Source organism: Rissa tridactyla, chromosome 1 (genome assembly GCF_028500815.1).
Source record: "Rissa tridactyla isolate bRisTri1 chromosome 1, bRisTri1.patW.cur.20221130, whole genome shotgun sequence".
Taxonomy (NCBI): domain Eukaryota; kingdom Metazoa; phylum Chordata; class Aves; order Charadriiformes; family Laridae; genus Rissa; species Rissa tridactyla.
The window spans coordinates 60,983,219-60,996,106 of record NC_071466.1 but is presented as its reverse complement, the minus strand read 5'-3'; the positions used below and the strand labels follow the sequence as shown (position 1 = coordinate 60,996,106).

Below are 12,888 nucleotides of genomic sequence, written 5' to 3'. Positions count from 1 at the left end.
TATCAAGGACTGGAAACAAGGATTTATACTCAGTTGTTGGCCAAAGCTTTATGCTATCACACCTCTAATTCTGTTAATATATTAATGGTAACATAGCTATACCGACTTGCACTACACTACCGCAAACACAACGACAACTTGTGTATCAGTACAGAGCTGTGTTTCAGGCAGAGGAAACTCAGTAAAGACCTCAAGCTGGTAGGCTGCAACTAAATTATGAGCAATATATGTTCACATAGAGCAACGAAAGGCCTGTGGTGTTCACTAGGTTTGATAGAGTAGTAACACGCATATCTAAGATACTGGAAAAAGTGAATTGAGACACCATCTGCCTTGGTTTACTGCCCAACAACGCAAAGTATGTGCACATCTGCATTTGCTGGTTTGACTAAAACAGAGAAAATAAACAGGCTCCGCTATTCTATTAAATAAGGAAATAAAACAAGAGCATTAAATGCAGCAAGCAGAAAGTCCCTGTGGTTGACCTCTGTAAGAAAGTTACAGAATTTAATTTCTGCACTTTCTTAAAAGAAACAAGCCTTATTCAAAGCACATCTGCAAACAAAGGAGATAGGTAGACAATTTTCAACCTCTCTGAGAAGTATGCTAACAATACAAATACTCAGAAGAGTCAGGAGCATTTTGGCTTCCTAACTTTCTGCAATGGCTCTTAATAAGGACCATCGACACGCAATTACTTTACCTTTGAGTCTCATTTTTGGTGAAAGAATGCCAGAAGTATTGATATCCTAACAGGATTGTCTGATATTCTGCTTACATCTGATGAAGCAGTTTTAAGTTATAATGCTATATAAAACACTTACATGGCTATTAGCAGTACAACAGTGTATGAAAGACTGATGGGGAAGAATAAAGAAATACATTATTTTTAAGAAACAGGAATCATAAAAGATATATAAATCAAAAATATATTTTTCCCATAACTTAATATAATCCTTACAGAACGTGTATCAATACCTGCTGCTGCCTTTGCCGCCTCATTTGGGCAACCTGAGACATCATGATTTGACGATCCAGTAACTCCATTCTCTGCTGCCTCTGAATGTCAACTGTTGCTCCCATTCCCACACGAACTTCATTTGTTGGTTCCGCAGATGAGAAGATTGGTTCAAGAGTCCATGAAAATATCTTTGCTACCCAGCTGGGTACACAAAGAATTCGATGAACTTTTAATATACTGCTATTGTAGCAAATCCCAGAAACCTAAAACAAATAAACAAACAAACAAACAAACATGTTAAAAAAAACCCAAAACCCAACCCAAAATTTACTTTGTATTTAGCTGCAGCTAGCAGTTGGTCTGTTTTTTAAAGCACTTTTTATTGTATTTACCCAGAGTTCTCAGTCAAGAATGAGAGAAAGATCAGGGGATTTCTTTACTTCCAACTTCCCCACAACTACGGAGTATTATTTTTTTTAAATCTGTGTGCTGCATTGCCTGTGACTCAGAAAGCTGCTTGGGGTTTTTTGTTTGTTTCAGAATCTGAGCCCAAAGTAAGCGACCCTTTCTCAAACAGGTCAAAATTGAAACAAAATTTTCATTTCTAGTAAAGGAAATGGTCAGGGTATGCTGCATGCTGAGCCAAGAAGATTAAGGCTGCCCTTGAGGATGATGAAGCACTGTAAACACTCCTCAAAAAACCAGCCCCCTTAAGGCTTCTGCCCCCACCACCCAGATCTCTCTCTTTCTAGTAAAAACAAACACAAACCACCTGATCTGAAGTTAAGTCTAAGAGTATGCACAGACTTATTCCAAAAGGATCCCATCTACCTCATAGGAGAAAAAAAAAGGTTCAAAAACTAGTTCATTAAAAACAGTGATATTGAAAAAGTCTTTGTGATGCACTTCTCCCACCTATAAGGAAAAAACCCATTCCCTGCATTCACGCTCATGCTTGCCTTGGAACTTGATTTAATTTCAGATTCAGGAGGAGCAACAGAAATCCATGTGTCCCCTAAATGATCTACAGCCATCACCCAACCACCATTTTAAATCCCATTACGAAGCTCTAGCATTTGAGCCCAAAGTGGTCCGTCAGGAAGGTCAAAGTTCTTGCACAAATTCCGAGTCTGCCATTCTGCTTTATGCCACATTTCAGTATTCATTACTATTTACGGTCTGTTATGGCACAAGAATTATGCTATGACAACAGAGTGAAATGAACAGGAAGAGATATGAACGCAAAAAAATCTGTAAACACACCCAAACAATGCAACTATGCTAGAAGCAGTGTAGAAACTCCACATCTGGGCTATTTATTTGGGGATACTTATTTTACCTCACTGACGTTTGTATAAACGTACCAAATGCATTGCTACATATACAAAGCGAGACAGTGTAGGAAAATGCAACATTCTTTGGGAGGGGGCTATTTTTCAGATTATCTACAAGGTTATTGTTAACTACCCAGTGAGATGATGAGATTTTTAGGAAAAATACATTCTGCTTTGGGAAACACCGATTTTCATTTTATTCTACTTTCATTTTATGACTGGTCTTCGGTTGTAACACCGAACACAGGTTACCATTCTAAAATGAGAAAGAAGGGTATTAAACTACCCTTAATCCCTTCAATCCTTTGTGCTCTGAGGAAGGAGGTAAATAGGATGGGATGAAAGGAAGGCCATAATCTGTGGCATCATAGCGAAAGCTGTCTTTAAGAAAAAATTTTCTGTATTCAAAGAGAGGTCCGGACTGGACTCCAGGAATGACAGGGCACTGGAACAGAAGCATTTTCATGACCTCAGAAATTCTTTCCGCAGCTCTAGTGAAACTGTTCCAGATGACTGTAAACTCACGACCAAAACTTGCGCACATCAACTGGAAACTAAGATAGAACTATAATCGCCAAAGAATAAGTGAAGGAAAATTCATATCACTCCTGCAATTCATCTACTTTTGGTATGTAGTACTTGAGATATCTACCTAGCAAGAAGGTCCCTCAGAAGCTAAACACTGAGTCCCAAGAGAGTTATGTAGATAGGCTCCTCGCTCAAGAAAACCTAGATTGTAGGGCTACCAGGAAGGTCACTTTTTTGGGAGCAAGAATTACTGAACCAGATTGCAAATATTATGTATATATTTAATCTGATGATTTCTTACATGCAAAATGCACAAGCAGCACCAGAACCTACAAACTATCTTCCTTCCTCCCATCTCATATCTTTAGGCTACGGAGCCAGGCCCCCGCTTTGGTCCCAGGGATTTTTTATTACTGGTTGCACAGGTGCAAAGAGGCAGGGAAAGAGCACTCCAGCTCGAAACACTTTGTCCAACATCACACCAGCATTCCCTCACTTCTTCCAGATGTCCCTCCCAGATACTGATTTCTGCCCTCTCTTATCACCTACGCTCCTTTGTTAAGGTCTAATGTTTTCAGGGTACCCTAAACCTTGAACGGGTTCAAAAAGTCACAAGAACAAAACAAAACAAGCGGTGATAGGAAAATCTACATCTCCCTGAAATGTATGACAAATCTCAACACGTGTCTGAACACATTAACCACAAACAGAACCATTCTTTTACCAACTCAAGATAGAAAATACAGCAAAGAGATAGCAACAGAATGTCTTTAGTGTCAGTACTTTGGGACTTGTTTGTCTCAGAAGGGAAAGTGTACTGCAAGCAACTACTAGAAGCTGCATCAGTAAAAACATTCTCGTATTTTTCTAAGTAGTGACAGCTAGTCATAAAATCATTTAGGTTGGAAAAGACCTTTAAGATCATCAAGTCCAACTGTAAACTTAACGCTACCAAGTCCACCATTAAACCATATCCCTCAGCACCACGTCTACACGTCTTTTAATACCTCCAGGGATGGTGACTCAACCACTTCCCTGGGCAGCCTGTTCCAGTGCTTGATAACCCTTTTGGTGAAGAAACTTTTCCTAATATCCAATCTAAACCTCCCCTGGTGCAACTTCAGGGCGTTTCCTCTTGTCCTATTTGGGAAAAGAGACCAACACCCACCTCGTTACAACCTTTCTGGCAGTTTTAGAGAGCAAGTTGTTCCAGAGCATTTAATCAGAAGAAAAGGCTTTATAAGGCTAAAAGTTTATGGACGTTGCTAAAATGGAGGATGGCATTTAGCACTGCTCGTGAGGCTCATACACACGGCTCCTACCTGCCCTCCTAGCCTTACTGAGCTCACTGGAGTAGCACGCTTGGTCTATAGGCAATGCACCAGTTGCAGTGGGCGGTCCTCTCTCTTCTTGCTGCTCCTCAACACCAAACTAGTGTCCTGGCCCCTCCTTGTCCTGCCTTAGACAGAAACCCATTGTGTAACCAAAACGTGTGGACTTCTGTGCTTGCAGAGCAGGAAGCCAAGAAGTCTGACAATATAAAATTCACAGTAAAAACTAAAATAAAAAGCACCTGGTGAAGGAATAAGACAAAATTGTGTGAGATTAGCAGAAGAGAGGTGTATCTTCTACATATAGTTGCCAAGAAACTTATTGTGCACCAGTAACTGTTCAGGGCAATTGTGTGAGACTGCAGATCTTCACAAGTATAAGCAGATGGAAGGACAGACTGGGCTGTGAAGCGCACCAAGTGTACACTGGCAATCCACCTTCCTACCTCCACATCTGTTAGGATTTCAGTGCCGCTCCCCTTCTCTCCTTTGATTTACTGCTCCAAATATAAAGCCATTAGACGGAAGTACAAGAAACTTTAAACGCTGTGCTCAGTTGTAACAAATTTTCAAGAAGTTCCATCTAGTGAGGAAGAGATACCTATTTGCATATTTCCAATAAACCCAGAATGGAGACATATGTAGTTAAAATAGGTCTCGTGATTCAGTCTGGTTTAGTGTCATACCCCCATCTTAATGTCAAGTATTTCCAAAGAACTTCCTCTTTGGCTGGTTCATATGTAGAACTTGATATATATCATTTTTATAAAACCCAAGCTTTGACAAAGCATAAAGTAACTTTCTACAGACATGTAGTGAATTTCTAGAGTTTAAGAAAGTAGACCAACTTTGTTTATTCAATGAAGGTAAGATGACCTCATTATATCCTAACTTCAACACTGTATATCAGGTTAAAGGGCTACAATGCCCAAACAGACGAGCCTCCAGAGTATTTTAGGCTCTAAAAAGTTACCGCAGAAAGATGTTGCAGTTAAGTTCACAGTGTTAGAATGGAGAATTTTTGGCTGGCAACGTAAAATGGATCTTAGTTGTTTTCTTGTAGTCATACCATCATAACCTACAACCTCACCCACCATATCATATCAGGCAAAATGCTAAGCAGAGGAAATGGAGTATGCTAGAAACTGTCTGGCATGCTGCAGAAAAAAGCATGCTCACAGTTTTTCAGTTTCTTAACATCATGGCTTACTACTGGTCCTTCTGAAGTTTCCTAACCTCTTCCCACCCCTGTAGAAAGCACAACTTCCTCTCTCCTTCCCTCATGTCCCTCCAAAGTTGTACACGTTTTAGAAAAAGGAAGTAGCTGTAGTTTCTCTTTTAGATTAGGTGAACCACAACTTGGGAGCTCACCAATATTTTACACGACAAAGACACATATGCTTCACTACTAACTGAAATATTTAAAATCACTGTACTTGATTAACATTAAAAAAGGAAATCAAATAAACAGTAGGCAGACTGGTGTAGAAAACTATGTTGAAAATTATTTCACCTAACGGTGACAACTTGACAGAATTAAATATCAGCAAATATCCAATTATTTTGTTCTAAATAATTTAAATATATTCATGACGTGTATTCAAGACTTTGCTATTTTCATGAAAGCAAACCGGCAAGAAATTGGTCAAGGGACGCAGGAGACCTGCATGGCTGATCAGGGAGCTTCTGAAAAAGCTCAAGTGGAAGAAGGAAGTTCACAGTAAGTGGAAGAAGGGACTGACCCCTTGGGAGGATTACAGAATGCTGCCAGAGCGTGCAGGGATGAAACAAGGAAAGCCAAGGCCACCTTGGAATTAAACCTGGCAAGGGATGTCAAGCTCAACAGGAAGGGCTTCTACAAGTATATTGGAAGCAAAAGGAAGACCAGAGAAGTTGTGGGCCCACTGCTGAATGAGACAGGGGCCATGGTGATGGAGGATGCGGAGAGCGCGGAGTTACTGAATGCCTTCTTTGCTTCAGTCTTTACTGCTCGGCCCAGCCCTCAGGAGTCCCAGGCACTGGGGGAAGTAATGGGGAAAGAAGAAGACTTCCCTTGGGTTGAGGAGGATCGAGTGAGGGATCAGTTAGGTCAATTAGATATTCACAAGTCCATGGGCCCTGATGGGATGCACCCAAGAGTGCTGAGGGAGCTGGTGGAAGTCATTGCTGGGCCACTCTCCATCATCTTTTAAAAGTCCTGGAGAACAGGTGAGGTGCCTGAGGACTGGAGGAAAGCCAATATCACTCCAGTCTTCAAAAAAGGCAAGAAGGAGGAGCCGGGGAACTACAGGCCGGTCAGCCTCACCTCCATCCCCGGAAAGATGATGGAACAGCTCGTTCTGGGTGTCATCTCAAGGCATGTGGAGGAAAAGAAAGCTATCAGAAGTACTCAACATGGATTCACCAAGGGGAAATCATGTCTGACTAATCTGATAGCCTTCTATGATGGCATGACTGGATGGATAGACAAGGGGAGGGCAGTAGATGTGGTCTACCTTGACTTCAGCAAGGTGTTTGACACTGTCTCCCACAGCATCCTCATAGGGAAGCTTAGGAAGAGTGGGCTAGATGAATGGACAGTAAGGTGGATAGATAAGTGGTTGAAAGACAGAGCTCAGAGGGTCGTGATTAGGGGCACAGAGTTTAGTTGGAGGTCAGTGACGACTGGTGTTCCCCAGGGGTCAGTACTGGGTCCAGTCCTCTTCAGTATATTCATCAATGACCTGGATGAGGGGATAGAGGGCACCCTCAGCAAGTTGGCTGATGACACAAAGCTGGGGGAGGGGGGGTGGCTGACACACCGGAAGGCTGTGTCACCATACACAGAGACCTGGACAGGCTGGAGATCTGGGCAGAGAGGAACCTTACGAAACTCAACCAGGGCAAGTGTAGGGTGCTGCACCTGGGGAGGAATAACCCCATGCACCAGGACAGGTTGGGGGCGGACCTGCTGGAGAACAGGCTCGGTGGAAAGAGACCTGGGAGTCCTGGTGGACAACAGGATGACCATGAGCCAGCAATGTGCCCTCGTGGCCAAGAAGGCCAATGGCATCCTGGGATGCATCAAAAAGAGTGTGGCCAGCAGGTCGAGGGAGGTCATCCTCCCCCTCTACTCTGCCTTGGTGAGGCCACACCTGGAGTACTGTGTCCAGTTCTGGGCTCCCTGGTTCAAAAAGGACAGGGAACTGCTGGACAGGGTACAGCAGAGAGCTACCAAGATGATTAGGGGACTGGAACACCTCTCTCATGAGGAAAGGCTGAGGAACTTGGGTCTCTTCAGTCTGGAAAAAAGACAGCTGAGGGGGGATCTTACCAACACTTATAAATACTTAAAGGGTGGGTGTCAGGAGGATGGGGCCAGGCTCTTCTCAGTGGTGCCCAGCGACAGGACAAGAGGTAACGGGCACAAACTTGAGCATAGGAAGTTCCACCTAAACATGAGGAGGAACTTCTTTCCTCTCAGGGTGGCAGAGCACTGGAACAGGCTGCCCAGAGAGGTGGTGGAGTCTCCATCTCTGGAGACATTCAAAACCTGCCTGGATGCGTTCCTGTGCAACCTGCTCTAGGTGACCCTGCTCTGGCAGGGGGTTGGACTAGATGATCTCCAGAGGTCCCTTCCAACCCTATGGTTCTATGATTCTATGAAACAACAGTATTCTTAAAATGAAGTGACATTTTTATACCTATTTTATCTGCTTTATCCTCAGTATGTTCTGAATTCTATACAACTAGAATCAAAACAAGGGGTTAAGTTTGTGTCAAGATTCTGTACTTAACTTGTTTAGAGAAGCACGTTTATCACACCAAGAGAGATCGTGTGAAAACCACTCAACAAATAAAATCACTACACATGTATTTTCAACTTGTAGTTATAACCTACAATGTATTTGTGGCACAACAGATTATTTTGTTGCAATTTTATTTGCAGAAATAGTCACTAAGAGTATAAACAGCCTTTTGCAATAGTTAGTTTGATAGAAAAATAAGATTATAATAATAATAAATGAATTCTATTCAATTTCCTTCCCAGTTGAGTGGGTTCATAAATTTCCCAGGTTTTTTTTTCCTTTGGAGTCCATCAATGCTAACTTCATTGGTCAGGTGCAATCATTACTAGATCTCAGTCATTCTTTGCGTATGGGCAAGTATGACTGTACTGCCATTTCAGCACAGTACATCTAATCTTAACTTGTGACCTAAGGATAGGTTCCCACGGGTCTCTGCTAGAGCTCTGCAGGTGATCATTATCATATTGTTAACCAAACCTCTTTACATGAAAGATCATGACTGGATTTATCTTCCCCAACGTAGACATCTGTAATTTAAAAGCCTACATATAAGCTGCTTGTTTAAAGTTTATTTCATAGTCAACAGAGAGAAAGAGGCACTGTTAAGATGTGACTCATCCTATGGCAGATGTCTCCAAAGTACACACACAGCTGAATTACTCTCACGGATTCCCTCTCTAAACAATGGTAACGTTGCAGCCATGATGGTGTTCATGTATAGGCTAGAAAAGCTTGACAGAAGCAATCTACCTCTTACTGAACCAGTTGGCACAATTGACAAAGTAGACCAGATTTTGGGCTCACAAACTCTTCCTCAAATCTGAGAGAGAAGCTGAAGACTTTGAAGTGAAATACAAATGGAAAACTAAAATCAAATTTTCTACAGGATCTCAGAAGCCGTGGATATAAAAGAGAAAGTATCTTCTGACACGTTACTACTTTCTCCCCTCCCTTCCCACTACTTACTTTCTCCTTCTTCCAGAATTGAAAATAATACGCATCTCTCTCCTCCCCAAACAATTACAACCTCACTTCCACACTAACATGCCCCGTGTGCCAGATGGATCAAGTACTTTTCTTCCCAGAACCTTTAAGTGATTGAGCAGTAAGTTGTCATGTGTTTCCATGTAGCTGTCTAGACATCAGCAAGGTGTTTAAGCTCCCACCACAAAGGAGATCAAGTCAATACAGTCAGTAGAATGTAGAAACATTCATCTCAAATTAAGCCACCTACAGTCACTCAACTGTAAACTGACCATTGCTCACACGTAGGTACCTCACGTTAATTTTGGGTGGGATACAGCGCATCTGTTAGCTTACATATGGGTATCTGCACCTGTCCTAAAGTTAGGACAGACAAACAGACAATGCCTCTTTTTCATTCCCCAATCTCTGTTCTTCTGTTGCTTTCCCATTTCTTATTTCAGGCTATGCACTTCACAACCTATGTGCTGAGGTTGCCCGGAGAGGTGGTAGAGTGTCCATCCTTGGATGGAGATACTCAAAAGCCATCTGGGCTTTGTCCTGGGAAACCATCTCTAGGTGGCCCTGCTTGAGCAGGGTGTTAGACTAGATGTCAGTCCCAGTGATTCTATGATTCTGTGAACTGCCTTCCCACTTGGACTTTGGTAGGCAGTACTATGAGCAAAAGAGTATCACATCAGTTACACATAAAATATATGTTTTCATTTAGGAAAATACTTCAGCATATGCAGAATTTTTAGTAAGTGAGTAGTCTCACTGGTATTAGCAATACTACTGATACAAATATTGTAAAACCAATGCCAAATATTCAGAAATCACAATTCAAGTTCTGAAAAGTCACTACCTAGATTGTCTTAAAATCATAATCAGGTTTTATGGTTTTTGTCTGGTTGGGGTTTTTGTTGTGGGTTTTTAAATTATTATTATTTTTTAAAAAGTTTCCTTCATTATTTCTAAGCCTTTGGGATATTCTTTTGGATTTTGAAGCAGTAGTTTGCTCAAGGATTAAAAGCTTGTTTTACTACTAGGAAAACTGACATTCCCTCAAAACTCCCTACTTCTTGGGCTAGGACTTCAAGAAACACTGCCAAGAAAAAGAAGAAAAAAGAAAACAAATCAAAAGTGTTGGTTATACTTTCTGCATCTTTACAAACTTTCCTGAAAAAGAGCTGAGGTTATCCATAAAATCCAAAAAGGACTGGTGCTTTAATTGGAGTATTAGGTCTTGAAGTTGTATCCTGGTCAATATTTTCATTCACATCTTTTACACAATAAAACCTTTTGCTGCCATTTTTAGAACATAATCCACAGTAATATGCAATATGATCTAGCTGCAGACTGAAGACCTCCATGGCACTTTGTTACACGGGTGTAGGTATGTACATAGGATCTTTGCTGACAGGCAAAACAGGACCCATGCAAGTGCTCTAGCCTGAGCAGGAAAGCCCAGCCCACGAAGTAGGCGCAGCAGGCACAGCTCTATACAGAGCAGCCCCGTGTATCTCCAGAGCAACACCCATGGGGTGTTTAATGGGATTTCTCGATGGTGTGGTCAATGACACTGGGTAATCAGCTGAAAATGACATCTTGGCTCACCGCACCTTGCGCACACGCTCAGCCTTAGCTGTACAGCCAGGGGCAGTTCCAACTCCAACCAGGCACACTCATTTCAAAACAGAAGCTTATGTACCAATTGCAGTTAAAGACAAGACAAGACAGCAGCAGCAAACCTTTAAATAATCTATGTTCTCAGATTTACTTAAATTTTCTTAGCTATTTCTTCTAAAAATTATGCTTCTTGCTACTGATAATGATAAAAATATGTTCCCCTGGGATCATCCAATGTTTCCACAAAACTAAAGACTTAAAAAAAAAAAAAAAAAAATCAATGAGAAGGCTACAATATACTTATAAAACTATTTAAAGTTTAAAAGATACTGTTAGGGATACCCCCCCTTTTGTGTCAATTTTTCAAGTCAGAAATGCACTGTGAAGTAGTCTGTTACAAGGCTTTTGGGTGAAAACAAGCTGAAGATGAAAAAATAGCAATCAGAGGTTTTTTAAAGGCTATTAATGTTATTGTTAGTGCACTGGATTTTACTTTACACAGTAACAATGTTTAAAACAGTAACACATAATTTAATTATTTCTTAATATTGTTTTATTTATTTAATTCATACTTCTAATAAGTTTTGCTTTCACCATAGCTTTTCATAAATCCAAATTTAAAAGAATGAATTAAAAATGTGATTTCAGTTACTGCAAGTCATTGATTTTTATCTGTCCTGAAGTCCCAATTGAAATATTACTTGGCTATAAATCAACAGTGTATAAAACAACTAATGAATAGCCTTGATCTATTTTTTTAAATTATCCAAACTCATTCCTATTATACTGACCCTCTTCTGTGTCACCAAAACACTACCACAACACTACTACATTTAACTAGATATAAGTAGACTTATCTGAATCACCATTTATAATTACACAGTTACAAAGAATTCAAGGAATATCATACTTTGATGTTGACTACAGATCTACAAAAGACTAAGTCTGGAGGACATCTTCGACTTACCCATATTAACGTGAGGATGAAGAAGGACGCATGGCAGGACATGAATGTGAAACCAACTGCATACTACATTATCAGGCTCTGATCAAAGATTCTCTTCAATAAAGTCAGCATGTATTTAATACTAATTTTAAGCATGTAGAAGGCATGATATTTTAAGTGTGAATACTCCACTGGGGGGTAATACAAATGTTTCTATATTCCCTTCAAAACCTTTTTAAAAACAAAAATAATTCAGAGTAAGGACTGTTTAAAATCACTTAAGAAAGATGTGGAAGAGGAAGAACAACAAGAAAATCAACTATTCTTAGATCTGATCTGATATCAACTACATAATGTTATTTTTAACACAAGAACTAAAAAAATGAAAATCTGGTTTAAGTATTTTGGTCCCCAGCCCAATTACATCTTATCTTAAAAAGGCTGATGTATCATGGACGGGAATTCACTATAGCAAAAGGCTTCAGCCAAACGAATAGGAAACAGAAAGGATGAATAAAGTTTTTAACAAATAGAACTCAAAACAATCCAAAGTACACTCCTCGGCATTTAGCAAACAGATATCTGTAGTCTGTGTAAAACCAAGTTAGGAAATTCAAAATCATGAATAAAAACTAAGGCAGACAAAAATCAGAACTGAAATTAAAACTAAGCACTCAACGCTGAACTATCTTAACCTTACTTAAGTCTTTAAAGTACATGCTATAAATTACGGATTCTGTATAGATTTCCAATATCTGAAGTATAACAAGTGCAACTTTTCATACAACCTGAGAAAAGTAAATCACAGTGCAGTACAGAAATAATGCAGATTTTGCATTTTTTGCAAAAATTGATTTTGGCCTGGTGAGATCTGCAAAGTAAACAGGGTTTTACAAACTTCAGCGTTTGTGAGGTTAAGACAATTTCAGCTTCCTAAAGTTTGAACGGAACTCTACACAAGTTCAAGGCAGCTCACAGAAGACTTCATTCCAAATTTTGAACTTTATGCAATGCAGGTCACCTTGCAAACAAATGACACTAGATAAGAAGAGTCTACAACAGCAAAATCACAGAAAAGGCCTGAAAAATAACTTTCCCCAATGAAATACAGACCTAGCTACATGGTTAGCAGAAACCCTGGCATGTGATCTGTATGACGACAACATTATACTGATGAGCGGAGGGAAATGCATGTCCCCGTAGGCACATCTCATCTGCTGGTACCAACCTGAGCTTACTGCTTGAAGCAGGTATGCTGTAGCTATGCCTGAGTGAGCCTTGATGTGCCCCTCAAATTTCAATCCTGCAAGAGTATAGCAATGAGAAATGTAAGCTAAGAACCCAAGAGATTTTCAAGGCGGGGGTGGGGTGAGGAGGGGGGAAGGAGAGAAGATTGGTTGATACATAT

General features: G+C 40.5%; 1 protein-coding gene across 4 annotated transcripts in view; it reads right to left on the bottom strand.

Moving 5' to 3' along the window:
• UBAC2 (UBA domain containing 2) overlaps nt 1-12,888 on the bottom strand; it is a 106,409-nt gene that overhangs the window by 20,762 nt on the left and 72,759 nt on the right. For all 4 annotated transcript variants that reach the window (XM_054199937.1, XM_054199920.1, XM_054199946.1 and 1 more), the window contains exon 7: nt 979-1,224. In XM_054199937.1, coding sequence (XP_054055912.1) covers nt 979-1,224 — 246 coding nt within the window. The remainder of the gene's footprint in view (nt 1-978; nt 1,225-12,888) is intronic.